Source organism: Anas platyrhynchos, chromosome 4 (genome assembly GCF_047663525.1).
Source record: "Anas platyrhynchos isolate ZD024472 breed Pekin duck chromosome 4, IASCAAS_PekinDuck_T2T, whole genome shotgun sequence".
Lineage (NCBI taxonomy): Eukaryota > Metazoa > Chordata > Aves > Anseriformes > Anatidae > Anas > Anas platyrhynchos.
This window is the reverse complement of record NC_092590.1, coordinates 37,367,795-37,388,285: the sequence shown is the minus strand read 5'-3', so window position 1 is coordinate 37,388,285 and position 20,491 is coordinate 37,367,795. Positions and strand designations below refer to the sequence as shown.

Below are 20,491 nucleotides of genomic sequence, written 5' to 3'. Positions count from 1 at the left end.
ATTCATTACAGGCACTCATAGAGCCTCTAATACTATCATGTTCAAATAACACTTTTGCATTAGAAAAGTTTTGGTTTTATGTGTTTTCATGGCAATTGACAAACTTTTTTTTCCTCCAATAATAACTAATAGCTATCTATCTGAGATGCATTTAGTGCAAATATTATCGTTCAGTCATGCTACAGCCTATAATGTTGGCAAGGATCAAATCTATTTTCATCTTCATAATTCTTCACATTTCTCTATACCAACATTCTTCAACAAGTAAAAACCTCGTTTTTACAACTTTACTCCATAATGACTGACGAGTCATATGCACGAACTGTTACAAATATTTCAGTTAAACATATGCATGCCAGTATAACAGCAAAGTCAGGCATATATTCTGGAAAGAAAAGCCTATTTACTTTTCTTGTCCTCATTTTAGCAGCCCTTTCAGACACTTAACAGATCACATCTCAAAGCACTTGAATTTAAATCAATTTTAATTAATTCGTTTTAGAGAACTGAGATAGGTATTGACTTGGCAAAAATAGCTGGTTTGATAAATCACAGCAAAAACGCATGGGTACTAAGTATACTTGGAACTATACACAAAACTTCTCAAAATGTTTCTTCTTCCATTAATATTCAGAGCCTAAGTCTGACTTGACTAACAGCACAAGGATTTTCCCTTTGATTTCTGAAGAAAAAGATCAGGCTCCAAATACGTTTCTTACCCAGTTGTTTTAAGAACTGATCACAAACATGGAGAGAAATGGAACAGAAAGGAACAGGAAGGAACAGAGGGAGAGAGAGAGAGAGAGAAAGAAAGAAAGAATGGAAGAGAGAGTTTGTGTTTGCCTTATCCTATATTAGGATCCCTATTGCTGAACCTAGGACAGATCTAGAAAAAGACAAAGCACTGCACTCCTAAATACCACATCTGATTTTCATCTTCCTGGCTCATATAATTGAATCCAGAATCCTGTATAGAGAATCTTCTTGCAGTGCATGCAGGAAAGTACATGCGTGTGGAACATTTACAAAAATCATTATGTTCTATAAGAAGCCAATTAAGTAAGCAGGCACTCACTCAAGAGCACTCTATCCTGGGTTCTAGTCCCAACTCCTCCAAGTATTTTTGTGCTTATTCAGGACTATTTCTCTAGTTTCTGTAAAAAAAAATGACAAGTTACTCTTTCTCACCAGTGCATCTTAACTGCAAGACTTAAATGGTGAATAGTGAACATCACTGGAAAGTGAAATTGAAGACTGAAGAATCTTTCCTACATTCTAGAGTCTGCTGCCTGCTGGCTACAGCATACTCCAAAGGAAGGGTTGAGCCCTTTCAGACAGACGAGGGAATTGAACCTGGATCTCATCCACATTTCTGTCTGTTCTAAGCACTCAGCTCCAGTCTGAAGGGAAACAGATTTTTCCACTGTGGGGCCAGCTGTTGCTGCAGGGTCCCAGCCTACTAGGCATCTTCAGAACTCACCTACTGGACTGAACTCTCCAGGGAGACATACAGAGGAATGCTTAATTTCTGGACACATATTGAACGTTAGCTGAGTTAATTAATAGGCTACTCAGCCCTATTAACGCTTAACTACCTTTGAGAGGATGAAAGAGCATTGCTGGACTGCTCTTTTTATTATGCACCTCGCGATAAAAATGCCTGAGCTTCCACAAAAATGTAGGTACTTCAAGTGTGAAGTGGCAGATATGTAAATACTTTTTAGGACTGCAATTTTGATATAGGGCACCCAAATTCCACCTGACTTCAACATCAGGTGTTTACGTCCTTTTCTGGGTGTCATCCCAGACTAGAATCAACTGCTGAGAAATAATCATAATATCTGCATAAGGCTGATTTTCAGAATGATTTAAATAATTAATCTTCATATTGCTCCTAAACAAATATTATTTCTTTTTCACGTCTATATATATCATGTGATAAATCGTCATAGGCTACAAGTGAATTGGTATCAAAATTAGAATTCTAATGGAAGAATTCTTGGTTCTCAGATGAGAATGCAGTTCCTGCCTCTCAGAAGTTAAGAGCAGAGAGAAAACATGTTCTTCAGAAGAAGTAGCTGTTATGCTGACAGGTTTTAATTAGCTACGGACTTTTTCTCTTTAAATGGTTTATCCTGTGTTTTTGTTGTTGCTGTTTGGTTGTTTTTGTTTTTTTTACTTCCAGAGAATACACAAAATTTTGCAGTGCTAACTTTCACTTCTGGTAGGCCATTAGCATCATCAATAGGTAAATAACTGTGGAAGCATGATTTAAACTTATCTTTAGTAAACTTCACTTTCTGAGTATCATCAGAAGTGATTGGACATACTACATTTAATAGTACACAAACGACAAAAAAAAAATTTAAAAGGCTTATTAGATCACTTAATTGCTACCAATAATGAAAAGTGTTGTCTATACACAAGTAGGATAGGATGTTTTCTCCTTTTGTTGCTGAAGGAAATCTGTAATTTTGAATGCCTGCAAGAATTGTCGGTAGGTTGAAAGGACTGCCAACTACCACCCCCTTCACAGCATATTCTTGGCTTTCACAGCTATAATAGATCCTTCTGTAAATTCTCATGTGTGGCTCACCAATGTGCTTCCTACATACACAACTGAAAGAGTATGTTAGCCACTACAAAGTGACAAGTGCAGGAAAAGCCTAACGTGAAACAATTTCTAGGTTAAAGTATACAAAAAATATTGTTGTGACAATTGGCAAATTTCAACAACCATGCATCCAATGTTTCCAGGGTAACAATTTTGAGAAAACTACATTTTCATAAACACACATTGTTTTACAACTCATGATGCAGCGTAACAACAGATATCCACAAATCTTCATTGACCACTGTTTGGTACAGGTTTACATTTACCACAAGCAACAGAAAAGCAAGAATATATGCTGTGTTATAGAACACATTTAATTATTTTTGTGTAAAAATGTTGCATGTATTTGCAGATATATGCAAATGATGACTTACCACAGAAACCAAAAAAAAACCAACAAACAAAAAAAAAACTATAATTCTAATAATAGATATTTAGTAAATTGAATATGGTTGTGGCTGTGACATTCTTTTAATCTCTTGGTACATGTATGACTGTGAAGGATATTTGCATAATAGGAATTTTTTTTTTCCAATAGATCAAATACCAAATCCCTTTCCTTACAAAAACACGTATTTTGTACTTTTTTTTTTTTTCCTGATATATCCAAATGAGAACACTAGGGTTTTATGTTTACATCACGCTTGAGAATTTTGAAACTTCAGTCTCTTAAATACAGGGGCTTCAATTTTAGACCGACAGCACAACCTAGTGGTTACTCACACTGTTCTGTAGCATTCTGATACACGATACCTCCTCAGCTGTGCCTACCTAAATAAACTTCACGTGTCCTTCAGTGTATGCACTTTCCTTCTTTACGCTTTATAGAACAACAAAGAAGGAAGTTGGGATTTTGGAAGAAAATGTCATTTAATAAAACTGAGATAATTCAGGAACATGGAAGATTTTAAAATTGCTTCTATATACCTTTCAAACAAAACCATATTTCTGAGTATGAACATCAACATTTTAGTTGTTCTTAGCCAGCACATACAATGAAGAACAGTGTAGTTTGTCCTTTCGTTTCATTTTCCAATAGGAAAAAATTATCTCTGTTTTTGTTTCATTTTTACCTGACCAGCTTTAACTGGGTAGTATGATTAAAAGGCTATACAAGTTACTAAGTACTTACCTAGTCAAAAAAGCTACAAATGTAGTCATCAAAACCACACCTATCATAGTGTTTTGATGTGTTTTTTCTTTATTTTTTTTTATTTTGCCAGTCAAGTTTGTTTATTTTGCAGTACAATCAGGTAACTGTCTGTTGAAGCAGAAAATAATCAAAATCAAAGAGAATCAAGAGAAGTAAATCAAATGTCACCTAAACATGTTAAAACAGTATTTTTTAACAGCCCCATTTACAAAACTTTGACTTTTTATGTGGATGGCTGTAAATGATTACTGTTTTCATATGGGACATCTACAGAAAATCTTGAAGGTATTGTTCCCCAGGTGAGTTCATAGTTTTGTATAGCTGCAAAATCTTTCAGCATATTTCTCATTCTCTGATCACTGAAATATCAGATTTGGAATGATGGCCTTCTCAGTAGTATCAGATATTTGTCTCTTAAAGGAACAGAACTGTAACTGGAGTGCTGTATCCCTGACAGGCTGGATAGACTGAATGACCGTTTGCCTGCTGAGCATCTGCTTCTTGCTGTAGAGCAGTTCTCTCTTAAGCCGGGATTAGTCAGGTGGAAGCAGACTTTCCCAGCAGGATGAAAGGGATTGTGGATCTGACCTTTCCCTGTGGCTCTTTCCTCATACTTGGGTTCATATATTTCTTTCCCCTTTCTGAATCAGTTTCAGTAACTCTAGAGTAATTTTATTGCCTGAATTTGGGTATTTTGCTCACTGTCAAAATGTTTAAATCATATTAGTATGAGAAAACATTTTCTAGTACTAATAACAATTCATGTATTTCTGAGAGTATGTTTTCCAAATGGTATGTTGGGACACTCAATATATTTTGCTAAAGCTCAAAAATCAGAACTCAGTTAAGAGTTTCCCTAGTTTTTAGTTTAGCTTCATGGTCTTCTGCTGCCTGACTCACGTTCAATGTACGTTACTGGCAGTGCTAATGTTTCAGTCACATTGACATTAAAACTGAGATGAAAAGGCAAGTCCCTCCTTTTCTGTACTGCTCAGGAATATACACAGCCCCATATTATTCCTCTGAAAGGGAGTGAATAAAGAGAGAAATCTCATCAATAAAAGCTCTGTTAACAATCCCAAATGGGTATGTATACTGCATTTTAATGCTATAGCTGAAAGGTAAGAGATGGTAGAGGATTTTTGGTCACAATTCACAAACCTATTTTCTGATCCAGCATTAACAGAAGCTGTAATGGCAAGTACCCCCTAAGCAGCAGCACAGCCTGCCTCTCTACCAGGCCACATCATTTCTTGGAATAACTTAGATACCAGAGTTTGGGAATCCTTGTCATAAACTCAACAGTAACAAACAAGGTTCTATATAAAAATCTGTTAACTGTCAACAAAAAGCCATGCAATAGGTAAAGGAGAAAGGAGTTGCAGGTAATGCTGTTCTCTATAAATTTGTACACCTTGGCCAACTTGTTCAACTCCCCTGCTCAAGCAAGGCCACCTAGAGCTGGTTGCCCAAGATGGCTTTTGAGTCTCCAAGGAGGGAGGTTCCACAACCTCTCTGGGCAGCCTGCTCCATTGCTCGGTCACCCTCACTGGAAAAAAAGGGCTTCCTTAACAAATCATACCAAACGGCCCTCTTTGTTATAGAAACACCACAATGAGTGTTGACTTTTCACCAAGAGGTATACTGAATTAGTTAAAACCTGAACGTCATGTGTTTGTTACTGGGAGTCAAATTTGATAAAATTTTGGAAAGGTTTCTCTGTCACAGAATTCAATAGGATGGAAGATCCTTCCTTTGAGAACCAACAGGCAAGAAGACTTCATAATCATCTTACTGAATTTCCAAACACATGGCATACATTCATTCTATATTTTAACAAATCATAGGAATGATAGATGTGCCCTTCTGAGGAATTGTGTATGAGGATTATTTATACTCGATTATTTCATGTTCACCACTTCCTTTTACACAGCCCCTACTTGTTACATTGCTTAATATATTTTGAGACATCATACATAAATGTATAAAACTCTGCCAGAACTTTGCTAGGCAAATACACGTCCACTCACTGCAACAGGAGCTCACGCTTTAAAATACAAAGCAGCCTAGTGATATTAAGTAGCTCACAAGTCCTCAGGTAGCTAACAAAAAAATCTAAGTAATCTTGAAAACAAAGAAGCCACTTCTTAAAGTATCACCAAAACTGCTCTCTGCAAATGCTTCTGGAGCTGAACAGCCATTCCCTTCAGTGATCATCCACAAAAGAAGCAATGAAGTAATCAGAACGTGATGGCAGCATTTCCCTAAGATCAATTTCTTAGAACTAATGACAGCCTTGTGATAGAAGTGTGACAGCAAATTGAAAGAAAAAAGTCTAGTACTGATAACACTCAAGAAAACATATTGAGTTTTAACTCTCATTAAGTTTTAATAAAATGACATAAAAATGCATTAGTAGGTTGCTGGTGTGAGTAACCACCAGAGCAGAGTGTGAACTAATCAGCAGCGCTCTATCAGATGTACACCTCAAAAGGCTGACAGTAACGTTACCACAACACACAATACAGGAGGGGAAATCAGTGATTTTGACTGTGGGAGAATTTGCGTTTAATCCTGCCCACCCTACAGAGAAATTCTAAGCAGCCAAGATGGACAGCCTAGTTATCACTGAGGGTCAACAGTTGTATAATACAAAGTAAGAAAAATGAGGAAGCCTATGAAGCTAATGGCATATAAATAAAAATACAATTCATGAATAAAATATGCCACAGTTTTCCAACAGCAATTATAAAATACTCTATTTTCTTTGCTATTTTAATTTAGTAAATTATTTATAGGTTTCCATATAGTAAGGAATAATCCCAGTTTATTATGTTTTGACATAACTCTTTTAAATAAATTTGAAATTCATGAGAGCAGAATGTACATAATGATTGACATCAACAGTCAATCAGTCAACACATCGGTCTTTCCAGTAGTGGAGAATGCTACTAGTACAGCTGTAACCTCCAAGTTCTGGAGGGTAGCTTTGTTGCTCCTTTCTCTGCTATTAGAAGCCTCAACAGTTAGTGAAGATGAACCCTGTCAGCTCGGTTCTTAGTAGCATTTCACGCACATCCTCTTGCTGAAAACAGGGAGTTTTGTGTGTGTTCTGGAGACAGCACTAGTCCCAAACCATAGTGCTAGTTCACTGAAAACCCATGCAACACTTGGAAAAGCGATCTTTTCTCTCACTGCACAATACTTTGAAAAATTATAAATTCATGTGTGAGGATATGAATTTATATAGCTTGTATTTCCTGTGATGCTGAAACAAGACTGGGAGACAAGAACGTTTATAACTACCATCTCCCCATAATGCTACATTTTGAGGGTCATATTATCAACTCACATTCACTTCTGTTACAAAATCATTTTGGTTATTAAGTTATTTCAGGTACGAAAAGGTATTTCGTAGAGACACAACATAAGAATAGAACCTCACAGACAAGAATAGTTCCTCTTTCTGATCAAAATATAAGTGAATCTGAGACATGAAGTAGATTCCAAACAAGAAACTTCAATGATGGGGATCACAGAAACTAACCTGTTCCAGTGCTTAAATACCCCAATTCCCCTTGCTGCAGTTTCAGCATGTTTGTGATATCTACATCAAAAATAATAGAATACAATTTTTATCTTTGTTTACAGATTTATCATGTAAGCCTTTAAGCCTTCTCTAACCACAACTATTTTATTATTTCCTGGCAGAATTTGTATTTTAAACTTCTGATCATACTAGTTGCTTCCCAGTGCAACTGAGACACTTTTTTTTTTTTTTTGTCATGCGTAGTTGAAAAAACCACAGACTTACTACAGTTAAGTAGAACAGAACGATTGTTTCCCCTCTCCCACAAAAGACATACCTATTTACATATTCTAGCAAAGTGCTGGCATTTTTCCAAGGTGATTGAGCACTACTTGCTCAGTTATTTTGACCTGAATTAGTAGAAAACCTGGTTTCCCTCTACACTGTAAAAATATTATCAGGCCTCAGATTTCTGCTAAAAATATATATCTACTTCTGATATAGTTAGTACAAAAACTTTCTGAAAGTATGCAAAAGAATCTACTTGCAGAAATGCATTTCTTTAACATTCTTTTTTTTTCGGAATTATGTTTACTTACATAAAGCCATGCTGTAATTTTGTAACAGCTACCACTGGAGAGGGGTGCCCAAGTTAATAACCTTATTACATTTCTTGCATAGAATCAGACTAGCATACCAGTCCCCTGGGGCACCACATGAAATCCGACAGCAGGGCTGAAAATATTTATGAGGTTCTCTAGTCCAACATTCTTCTAATGTAATATTAATTAAAACCAACCCACAGTGACTGACCAGTGAGTATTCTTGTGATAGCAGTCTGTGTAAAGTGAGGCTCCTTTCCTTCTGGAGGATAAAGGTAAGCATTAGTTCGGCTGCTTCTCCTTTACCAGCCTTCAAAAAACGTAAAGGAACGTATATTGGAGTTTGCTAGAGGGGGAGGTCAGGCCAGCAAATACAATTTAACACAACTGTGTTAAATTTTGCTTTCTAAGAAATCTGATTATAAAGAAACCTGACCTGTTCTTGTAAAGAAGTCTACTTTGGAACCTGAGGCAAGCACACAAAATACGAGTAAACAGAAAAAAAGACCAGATAAACTAAAAACAATGATTTCAAGCCTGTTAATTGTTGAAATTCTCCCGAAGGACTTTTTAGGTCAGTTAGTGCTGAAGAAACCCCGAAGTACCACAAATGATACAAGAACCAAGAACATCACTAAGAGACCATCTCTCAGCTTGATATTCTTAGGGAAGTTAAAAACAAAACAACAAAACAAAACAACAGTGCTTTGCTTTCAGTGTACCAGTTACTGGAGAAACTTAAAAAATCTGAAATGTTTTGTAAACAATGTGCTTATTCATTAATGATATGTTTCCCGTCATTTTAGATATATTATTTACAGATAAGTTATTGTAGTTATTCCTAGTATTTCAGCATTTGTGTTGTCTGCTTTTCTGGAAACGCTGGAAATATTTGCTTTTATGTCTGTAACACGCTTAAGAAAAGTATTTATATTTAGGTGCTTTTCATTATTCACTGTGACTGAGTTTGTAGCTTCTGATGGACATACTTGTTGTACCATCAAGAATTTGTTACGTACCAAGACCAAAGGTTTTGCAGAATAGGCACCTGAGCACTAATTTGGTAATAAAATACAGAAATGTAGTATTTCAGCTCAAAACAATATGGGAAGAATTATTTAGTGCCAGTTATCAGTGAACAATACTCTGTTCACAAGTCTACCATAACCTTGAGCAAATTCTACTGAATTTTTATCTGTAATGCAGAGATGATCGTTCAGTTTCCTTAAACTGTTTTTCATCCTTAAACATTAAAACTAAATTTGCAGCTAATTCATTGACCAGTAGAAATTTTTCGAAATGGCAATTGAAATATCAGGCTTTTTACTTAATGTGGTCGTGGCTAACTAATTCAGATCGTTCTTCTAAATTCTGCATAATGGAAGGAAAGGGAAGTGGTAAGCTAAGGGAAATGGATGATAACCAGGCGGAAAAGAAAGGACCACAGGACCCTGCCCTCACTTGTAGAGGAGCCTACCAGCTACTGAGGGTATCGCTACTACTTTAGCTTGCTTTGCGCCTCCTAAGACGATTGGATGGGGAAGGAAAATTTAACAGCCCATTATCAGAGTCTCCATTTCTGGCTAAACCAACATAGTTTGGCCGTTGGCTTTGGGACTGAATTCAGCCACATCTTCATCTCCTTGGAGGAGATGAGGAGCTATTGCTTCGGCAGCTTAGAACTGAAATGCCAAAGAACTGAACGCTTCTGGCTGAGCTGAACTGAGGCCTCAGCTGGGTGTCCTCACGAACCATTAGGTGCCACAGCTGTGCACAGCTGTGGAGCATGGCAAGCGAGAAGAGAGGTCTTGGGAACAGGCCTCCAGCCCCACACTACTGGTTATGCCGATTCTGGGAGAAGCAGTCTGACAAGTTTGAAGGGTTTTGCCATTTCCTGAATAGGAATTTTCCTTTCAGGTTGCATCTATCCAATGGAAATACATTTCCAGTCACTTCCATGATACAGAATATTGTGAATATTTAAAGAACCACATAGCTTCGCTGTTTCAATAAATGTCTGGGGCACTGGTAAGTTAAGAGTGGAAAGCCTGGGCAAACAATTGCTGCAGAGATTTAAAAAAATATATAAAAAAATCAGTGATTTACACATAGAGACCTATGTTACTGTTCCTCAGTACCTCATCCTCCACATGGCTCCTTGCAGCACACGCTCCTTACTCACACCTCAAGCATTTGACAGTCTGCTTTTGGCTCCTGCTGAGGACTTAGAGCTGCCTTTCCCTGGGACATTTGGTCCTCACACAGCTCAGCACCAAGCCCCATGCCCTGTCAGCCCTCAGGAGGCTTAAAGCTCAAAGCCTGAAGGGCAAACGCTTGAAGCTCAGTGTGTGTTTCGTGTCACTCGGGTGCGCTGCGGGGGCGTCGCCTCAGGACCCTCAGTGGCGGGAAGAGCGGGATTAACGGAAATAACTGACGGGAATAACGGCACTAACGGTCCCCGCCGCGCGCGCCCGAGCGCACCGGCGCGCGCCTGAGGGCTGCGGGAGAGCCCATGGCTGGCGGCTGGGGGGGGGGGGGGGGGGGGGTGTCGAAGGGGGGCGGGGCGTAGGTGGAAGCGACCATTCATCGGGGCCGGGCGGCCGTGACGGGCGTGGCGAGCAGCCAATGGGCGCCGGGCTGGGCGAGGAGGGGGCGAAGCCGGAAGCGGGGCGGGGCGGAAGTGTGGCGGCGGGGCGGGCAGGGCTGGGGCCGGGCAGGGCCGGGCTCTGTCGCGGCCGTGTCGCGATCGTGTCGCGCCCCGTCCCTGCCCCTGTCCCCTGTGGGCGCGGCAGATGAGGGCTGGCGGCCATGCCGTGCACCTGCGGCAACTGGCGGCGCTGGATCCGGCCGCTGGTGGTGCTGCTGTACATCGTGGGGCTGCTGGTGGTGGTGCCGCTCTGCGTCTGGGAGCTGCAGAAGCTGGAGGTGAGCGGCCGGGGGCCGGGGCGGGGAAATAACACCTCAGCCCATACCAAATATCACTCTTAACGCTCAACATTAACCACAAAACCCACATTTTGTTATTACACTACCCGCACTTCAAAAAACCCAAACATTTTTCACGCTATCCCGCCAATACTTCAAGCTCTTAACGCCCAGACGCTAACGTCCCGCTCTTCTCTTCCTCCTCAAGGTTGGCATCCACACCAAGGCATGGTTCATCGCCGGGATATTCCTCCTCATGACCATCCCCATATCTCTCTGGGGGATCCTGCAGCACCTGGTGCACTACACGCAGCCTGAGCTGCAGAAGCCGATCATAAGGTAGCGTCTCAGCCTTTGCCTCCGCCACAGGTGTTGGATTTGATTCGGGTTAAAAGTACGTCTGGTAATTGAATGTTCTTTTGTTGTTGTGACAGGATTCTGTGGATGGTGCCGATTTACAGTTTAGACAGTGTAAGTGTCCTCTTGCTGGAAACAGCCCCATAAAACTGCTGCAGGAGTGAGGGAAAACGGTGTGACAGCAGAGACAATGCTGCGTGGAGAGCCGCGGTCCTAGAAACTTCTCTTCACTGCTGTTTACAGAGCACATCAGAAGCGTAGTTCTAATGATACCACGTGCTTGCCGTGGATCTTGTGGGATTACTTCTGCAACCCCATCTTAACCCCCTCAGTTGTTGAATATCCCTTGTGACCGATGTAGAAATGGGGATAAGCGCTCGCTTTTGGTCCTTCCACCTTCAGTAACAGCTGAACTGGAAACCTCTTGACCAGATACACTCAGTGCTCTTAGATGCGCTTAGTGCTTACGTTCTTCCTTATTGCGTCAGGGGATGAAGGACAAGATCCCAGAAAAAATCACTTCCTGATACTTCTATATGACGGGTTCTGCCATACCAGATATTGTTCATCTAAGTGTGCCACCTGTGGCTCCATGCATAGAGTTAGAGTTAAGCAGCGTACTAAATGTGTGGATTGTACAGGACGTGTGTTTACATGTTGTCATCACCTCCTGGCATTGCAAGTACTTACATTTCCCTCATAAAAGATAGGTTTTCAGGAACATTTTTTTTTTTTTTTTTTTTCAAAGAGTGGGATTTAGTGACAGGGGAAAAGGAGGGTAGAGAAGGCAACACTATTTGTCCCACATGGGGAATATCAACTACCTCAAATTGATTTTTCAATTTCAAGTGCATAAATTTTCTTTGGAAGTAAAATGCCAGCTAATTACATGAACTCTAGCCAGGGCCCAAGGGCATTTCTGACAGGTATTTAAAAATTTCCCCAAACTCTGGGATCCTGTGGGTGTTGCTCCAAGTATGGTGTTCTCCTAGAGCAGAGAATCTTAGCTGAACATAAAATTCTCTTCTCAGATTCAAACACTTTGTGATGCAGCATCACATGTTCCACAAAGACGTTGCCGTCTCTAGTATTTCTGAACTGCAATGAGGATGCCAAGCATCTTCCTGAAGTTCTAATAAGAAGGTCTGAGAAGGCACAGCATTCGTACCACTACAACCTAGGGAAGCACAGTAAACTCAAAATACCTGCCTCTGTTTGGGAGACAAAACACAAACCAATAAAGTGAAATAAACCACTTACACAGGCTGCACTTAACAGTTCAAGAACAGAGTAATACTCGAATAAAAATAAAAAATGGAAAGCTCTGGCAGCTGATCCATAATTACAGCTTTGCCAGACAAAAACAAAAAGCAATTTTCTGCCTGAAATGCTTAGGTTGGAGGGATGACTGACTACCACTTGAAAGCTAATCAGCTGCTGTCTTCCTATATTTTACAAACATTTATGCATTACATAGGAAATGAACTTTGTACCAAAGGACTACAAAGTTAGTTTTCACATCCATATTGACAGGAACATGCAGATTTCAGGAAACTGTTTCTTGTCTCCTCCTGATGGGAATAGGTCATGCATGGGGAACCATCTCCATAGTTCATTTTAAATTGAAGACTGCATTGTGTTGGGAGAGATACAGAGCACCTCTCGTGCAGTCCTTTAAGCCTGCTTCCATTTCAAGCAGCAGAGATGCAATCTGAAGTTCCACTTGTATTTGTACAGTACGCTATTTTCTAGCTGTAGCATCATGCTCTTACTAGACAAAAGTTTATTTTACTTGTTGCCTGCTGCCTCGTGAAGTGCAGCTGGCTGACCTAGGCAGGCAGTGTTGTCATTGGAATCGCTTTTGCCTTACTTGCACGTAACCTTTTGTGTACCTCTCTTCTTGCAGTGGATAGCTTTGAAATACCCCAACATTGCAATATATGTGGATACATGTCGAGAATGCTATGAAGCTTATGTCATCTATAATTTTATGGTTTTTCTTTCAAATTACCTAACCAACCGGTATCCAAACCTTGTATTAATAATAGAAGCGAAAGATCAGCAGAGACATCTGCCTCCCCTGTGCTGTTGTCCATCGTGGGCTATGGGAGAGTGAGTATATAATAGCACCTTACAATTCTAAGCTGTGTAATCAGATACAAACGTTTTAATATTTAGTAATATAACGGTTGTTGCTTGTTAGTGGTCTTCTTGTGGTTTGCACACATTTCATTTATCAGTGATGAAATCCTACTGAAAGCAGCTGTGCACATGTTTTGATCTAGCTGTAAAACATTCTAGATATCACATGTAGTTACTAACATACATTGCTCTTCAACATCACCTGATGTGGGAGAACACTTTGATATTTTGAAAAATATTGGAAAAAAGTCTCTTGGAATTTGCTTCTTTTTTTGTCGTAGAATGTTTGCCACAAACCTCACGTCGACTCAGTGATGCCATATAACATACTGCTTTTACTTCCTCACCTGAGGGAGGAAAGAAAATCCATATGCCCATGAGCTGCTTGTTTCTGCATATTTACTCTGATGAGCAGCATAATAAGTTTTCCTTCTCTCTCAAGAGATTTTGATAAAGCTGCTTTAATGTTAAAGACAAACTATTAATGTAATTCCAAAACATCCATAAACCATGTGGAAATTTCATTCTCTGTTCAGCCCAGACAGAATTTTTCCATGGCTAGAAGTGAATCACCGAGTATTTTCTTTTATGTATCCATAAAGGTCTGTTCTGTTGTGCTTATACGCACTGTAAACTGTAGCATCTGATGTCCTGGAAGTAAGCTATGTTGAAATTATTGTGAAATAGTGAAACCCCTGAGAACAGGACATTTCCATAAGTGAATTGTCTTTAAATTCTTGTACAATGAATTTTTTGTTTCTCTTGCAGAGTTTTATTATTTAGATGTAAACTGGGTGTTTTGCAGTACACTGTTGTCAGACCATTTACCACCATTATTGCTTTGTAAGTACGCTCATAAATAATTAACCTTGGTCTTCAGAACGTAATTTTGAGTTACACTGGAAACAATTTTCATGCCCTTTGCATTGAATCAATGCAGTTTGAAAGCAGCCTAGTTGTGCTACCTTCTAAATGGGTCCCGGCAATTTGCATCAGCCTTTGGTTTCTTTATGGCTTCTATTGCAAATGACTATTTGCAGAATTGAAATAATAAATAGTTAATGACTGCTGCTGAAAGAAGTGGAGGAAGATGTAAAGTACTGTTTATGTGGGAAAGATGTTTTAGAGCACCAATCTCTTAATCTTAGAGTTGTCTTTTCCTCCTACTTCTTCTGTGTTTTTAACAACTGCGTGTTTTTAATGACAAGTTTCATATAACTTTTAAAATTTTACTAAACTTTGCAGGTGATAAGCCTGACTGTGTGCTGTTGTACATATCATGTGATTTCATGTTGTAAAGGAATAGCAGACAGTTCTGCATGTTGATGTTTAAAGCTTACTTTCATAAACTTTGTATTGATGATCAGTGCTGTTAATTCTGTGGGCCTGTGAAAAAGTTGTTATTCATAAAGAATATCTGTGTAAATAAATATCCCATTCAGCAATGGGATATGTTAGCCCTGCACTTTCGATCTTCTTTTTTGGGCTAAAAATAATAATAATAATAAAAAAAAAGATGTAAAAAAAGATGTACCTATATATATTATGATATTCAAACATTGTTTCTTCTGAGAAAAATACAATATAAACTTAATACACTGTTGGAAAGTGACTCTTGTGCAGACCCCATTGCTCATATGTTAGTACCAAAACAGATTTTGGATTCATTCTAACAGTTGATTGATGTGATGAAGGTTTAGCATTTCAAGAAAGTGTTAGTGTACTATGTTGTGATTAATTCTAAAAATTCTTTCAGAATTTGTGAGCTAGTGGACGTGTACGATGAAGGAAACTTCAGCTTCAACAATGCTTGGACTTACTTGGTTATACTAAACAACATGTCACAGCTAGTGAGTATCAGAATTATCTCTTTTGCTCTTTTAAGTCATGTTAATATTATGTAATTCTTCTTATGTGAACTCTTGAGAGTAACTGCATGAATGTCTGGTAACTCTTATATGTACAATATTTCACACTAATTCTTGTTCTTCTTATCTCTTAAAAACTGCGTACAGAATGCTAGGACAACAATCTAAAATTTTACTATTTTGACGTCTAAGCTCAATAAATCACTAGTGTCCCACCTCTCTACCCCAAACTACTTTATGAAGTTGTCAGACCCCAGGCATGCTAGAGCTGCAGACCTTTCCCCTCTGCAGATGACAAGACTCCACTCAACCTGCTAGCTGCCTCCCAGCACACACATGGAAAATCCATGTGGCTTTGTTAAAAATACTGTTAAAAAGCTAGTAGTAATAGCCTTGACAGAAAAAACAGAAGCCGTGCACACAGTGCAGAGATGCTACCCTAACACCTAGTCTTTGAAGAAAAAAGACTGCATAATTATAAGATTCTCTTGTCTCTCTAGCCAATATTGGATTTTAAGGAAAAGGGATACTCAGGAGTCTGTGGCAATTTAGCTTTTAATTTGAACTTACCCCTAAGAGACTTAGAGCATGTACGTTTTAGAGGGGGGAAGTTGTTCAGTGTGAAAGCCCCTGACTGCAGTAGCCAGAAGGCTGTTGGCTCAGCTGCCACATGCTGGGGAAAGGGTAAGATGTCAGCCTGTAGGCTGGAAATTTCACCTTTGAGGTCAGAGAGAGCATTTGGTGGCTGGCTGGGAGAGTGGAGGAATCATTTGCTGCTTCACCTAGAGCACGTTACACGTGAACTGCTGCAGCACCTCTGGCAACAGCAGCCGATACCATAACAGCATGACGTCCCATCTGATCAGGGTGTCCTCTGGCTGCCACAGCTGTGTTTGTTGGGTGACTGTTAGAGAATGAGCTGTAACTGCTTTCTGCTGTGACAGCAGTCCCAGCAGCAGCACATGCTTCTCTGTGTCCAGGGTGACATGATTGCTTAAAAAAAAATGCAGTAATAGGCTAGAAGAATGTCCATGAAAAGGGGAGTTCAATTACTTTTGTTTGGCTATACATTAGTTTGGTTGCTTGCAGTTCAGATTGCTCAGTTTTGCAGTGAAAGTTGTATTCCTTTACTCTTTTCTCACAGAGACAACCTTTCAGGCATCCTTAACAGCAGCCTGAAAGAACACCCACTTTTTCTGCCGTTTTCTGTAGGGTTGCATGTGGCATTGAAAAGATCTTATGAGAGCTTCCTATGCCTTGTTTTACTTTGTAGACAGATGAGCTCAGTCTTTGTCTGATAATATGATACACTTCAGAAACATAATTTAGGCAAAAAATAATAATTCCGCTTTAACACATTGAGGACAAGGATTCAATAAGTCCAGAATTTCCTTTCTAAAATAGCTTCTAAGCTTGCATTATACTGTGGTATTTTTGGAACTGAAGAGGTGCTGTGAAACATCTCAAAATAAACAAGGATTTCAAAGATTTTAAAGCTTTTCTTCATTTCTTTTCCTTGTTAGTTTGCTATGTATTGTCTGGTGCTGTTTTATAAAGTACTACGTGAAGAACTGAACCCCATCCAACCTGTTGGCAAGTTCCTTTGTGTGAAGATGGTAGTTTTTGTGTCTTTCTGGTAAGTGAATTGTTCACTCATTACTTCTTGCTCTCAGAGTGGGGTCACTGAAGAACAGAAAATGCTGGATTGGCATCACTGAGGTTAGAGGCTCCAGAATGTCTAGCCACAGTATTGGTGAACTGCCGCAAGGGGAAAAGGATACCAGTATTTTGGACACAGCCATCTCGTTCACTTGACATGAGTTCAGACTTGATGTTTTGTAAGGTGACTCAAGAACATAATTTATTTTAGAATCCTCACTTTCAGTTATTTCATTTTTTTTTTGTAACTTTTCAGTTATATTCCGTATATTTTTAAGCATTGCTCACACTTAGCTGCTAATGAGTGAATGCATTTGACTAGGTGACCGTCACTCTGTGGGCTGCTTTAATATCCTGATAGAGAAGCAATTTGTTCTAATAAAGACCTAGAACAACAAACTCTTCTTTGGCTGTGTTCTCTGTTGGTCTTTAGGACCATGGTTGAACAATGTTTTCCTTCAAGTCCATTTCGCTTTGTTTTAAACCTTTTAAAGCCTAAACATAAAATCAGTAAGTTTTTTTTTTTTTTTAATAATTCTTGCTACATACATACATAACATTTGTATACATACAAACATGCATTGTTTACCAGATTTGCATGGTGGTTTGTTGGCACTGCTGTTACAACAATAATACCAATTAATAATCTTTACAGGCAAGCTGTGCTTATTGCACTGCTGGTGAAAGTCGGTGTTATTTCTGAGAAACGCACCTGGGAGTGGCAGAGTGTGGAAGCTGTGGCTACAGGCCTACAGGTAGGAGCGGACTATCACTTCATAGGAGAAATTCCTTTATGTAGGATGACGTGGCTGATTTCAAGCAAATATTGTTGTATCTTAGTGAATTATTTAAAAGTTGAACCAGGTTGCAGGTTTCATCTGGTCACCTCAAGTGAGGTTTCTACTCACTACTTCCATATCCATGTGTTGTGTGGGAGGAGTGCAGCCCAGTTAAATACTTCTGTTGGATATCCTTGTGCCTGTTCTTGAAAAGAGTACATTACAAAGCTGGTTCTTTTTGACTCTCCACTTCTCAGCAAGTCAGTCTGTCCAGCAAGGACTTGTTCCAGTACATGTAGTACACGTGGCGCTCTGACATCTGCCAGAAACATCCCATCTCCAGTGAAAAAGTAGCTGATGTCAGCATCCCAATGCCATTGCTATCAGTCTTTAAATGGTAGAAGAAACCTGGGAGCTCTTTTTCTCTAGTTATGAATGCTAAGTATTAATTAATACCTCTCTCCTTGTTGCAGGATTTTATCATTTGTGTTGAGATGTTCCTGGCTGCTATTGCACATCACTACAGTTTCTCCTATAAACCTTACGTTCAAGAAGCTGAAGAAGGGTCATGCTTCGACTCTTTCCTTGCAATGTGGGATATTTCTGATATAAGGGCAGATATATCAGAGCAGGTTCGAAATGTCGGTGAGTAACAGACAGATTTGTATGATCTGTTAACAGTGTATGCATTTTTCCAGCTTCATTTTTTACTATTAGCCATCTCTATAGTACATTGAGAACATCCCATACAAAATTCATGGCAGCTGCATCCCTAAAGGAATTCATAGGGTATCTGGCACTTTGCTCTTCCCACTAACCTGTAAGTTGAGTGTCTAGTTCGTAATTTTTCTTTTAAATGTACATATCTCAGCATCAGTTTCAGTTGTTTTAAGTAGAACAGAGGGGGATGTCTTCCTTCCCCTCCCCCCCCATGGAAAGATCCTTTTATTGACTGAAGATAACAATGCCCATGTAAAACTCTTCTAAAACAAAGACTAATCTTCTAATTTAACATGGCTATTTTAAAGTTTGTGTGTTTGAAGACCTTGGTATATCGCTGTAAGTACTAAAATGCATTTTCATTTGGCATAATTCTAGGAAGGACGGTTCTGGGCCAGCCAAGAAAAATATTTTTTGCTGAGGATCACGAACAAAACGAGCATACAAGTTTACTGTCTTCATCTACTCAAGACCCTATTTCTGATGCTTCTTCAATGCCATCTTCACCCATGGGTCATTACCAGGGGTTTGGACACACTGTGACACCTCTCACAACACCGACGACAGTCCCTGCAGTTGATGGTATTTATAACAGTCCTGCTCTTCGAGACACTAAGGGGTCACCTGAACTAGAGCGCAACTTTTTAGAGAAAGCTTCGGATAGAAGTTAGACTTGCCTTTTCTTTGAATGCACCAATGAGTCTGTTGTGTACTTGCCCCACACCTTCTGTTAGCATACGCTATTGGCGATGGAAGCCGAGTAGCTTGGAACAGACACTGCACGGACAGGAAGAGGATATGGCTGTAACTGACATCTTAATTCTGAGTCTATAATGGATGTATCTGACTGCCCTGTGAATACAAAACATGCATACTGTAAAAATTTCTGAAGAAACCTAAGAATCAACTCTTTAAACTGTTAAATGTTTATATATCTGTTACACGGTATGGCAAAACTATGCTGACTTCTCTTAATACAAAAGAAACTTGAAAAATACTGTGCTCTTCTAGACGTGAACTGTAAATACTACTACTGGGGGAAATGTTAATTTCAAGAATGTAATTTAAGGAGGTCAGCAGCAAAGACTCCTTACATTGGTTTTGGTTGTCCTGTTAATGATAGGACAAGGCTGAACGGTGTGTGGATGACATGGTAACTTCTGTGCACATGCCATCTTCTTCCCTTTCCTGCCATCTTCTTCCCTTTCCTGCATAGAGATTCTTCTGTAAAGAATCTCTAAAGAAAAAAAACAACATTCCCTATAGTCTTACCACAAACTTCCATGCCCAGAACATACGGTTGGCATATCTCTTGTTCTTCTAGCTTGTAATTTGTTAGTCTTTTACATTCAGAATAAACAGCCAGGAAGATAGGTTTTGAATTAATAACTTACACTTGACTGCTTTTTTCCTATCCTTCTAAAATGGTTACTACCATAAAATATTTATGTGGGGAGTGGAAAATAAAGAATGTCAAAAATTAAATCGAAAACAAAACTTACTTATTTTTGGCTGCAATAAATTCTTTAACACTTAAATTTTCTTAAGCTGTTAAAACTTAACATCGTAACGTGTCTGTAGTAATTTGTATTCATAAATTTGTGTCTGTGATTACTGTACTATGCTTCTAGTATAGCCTGTTCAAATGTAATAATTGATTTGTGTGCCCCCTCAGAAGAGAGCTTTGTTAAGGTAAAATTAAGTAGCTAGTTAAATCTGGAGTTACTGGATCATTAAATTTCAGACCAAGGAAAAAAAAAAAACTTTTATCAAAACATTTTAACATTTTACAAACTGAGAAAATCAGGTTTTTTATCCCATTACCAGGTTTTTATTACTATTGCATGTTTGCAGTCTGACAGGTGTAGAGCATTGCCATTAAGTGACATCTGATTTTTTTCAGCATTGTTAGCGTTTACCAGATAAATGCTTAACTTCTGGCTGTCAGTGAACTCATCTTAAGTGCTTATTTTGCAGTACTAGTGTGATGTAAATACTGCGCCTTACTCACTAGGCTGCGCATTTTATAGTTGACTGTACTTGCTGTATCTGAAGCTAGTGGGAAAGTGCAAATCATACTTTTCGATTGCCAAGTCATTGCCTTTGTTGTAAATAAGCAATTAAAGATTTTATTTAAACTGTT

At 39.1% G+C, this 20,491-nt stretch overlaps 1 protein-coding gene across 1 annotated transcript; it reads left to right on the top strand.

Moving 5' to 3' along the window:
- Nucleotides 1-10,554: 10,554 nt before the first annotated feature.
- On the top strand, nucleotides 10,555-20,491 carry TMEM184C (transmembrane protein 184C). Its single transcript, XM_027456687.3, has 10 exons — nucleotides 10,555-10,823; nucleotides 11,032-11,162; nucleotides 11,258-11,294; nucleotides 13,087-13,292; nucleotides 14,091-14,165; nucleotides 15,079-15,172; nucleotides 16,714-16,826; nucleotides 17,505-17,604; nucleotides 18,102-18,273; nucleotides 18,727-20,491. The coding sequence occupies exons 1-10, from the start codon at nucleotides 10,707-10,709 to the stop codon at nucleotides 19,017-19,019; spliced, it is 1,338 nt and encodes a 445-aa protein (XP_027312488.1). The 5' UTR covers nucleotides 10,555-10,706; the 3' UTR covers nucleotides 19,020-20,491.

Coding starts and splice junctions, on each gene's coding strand:
- TMEM184C (XM_027456687.3), top strand. CDS start 10,707: ATGCCGTGCACCTGCGGCAACTGGCGGCGCTGGATCCGGCCGCTGGTG. Junction 14,166..15,078: donor TTTACCACCATTATTGCTTT/GTAAGTACGCTC, acceptor AAATTCTTTCAG/AATTTGTGAGCTAGTGGACG. Junction 17,605..18,101: donor CTGTGGCTACAGGCCTACAG/GTAGGAGCGGAC, acceptor TCCTTGTTGCAG/GATTTTATCATTTGTGTTGA.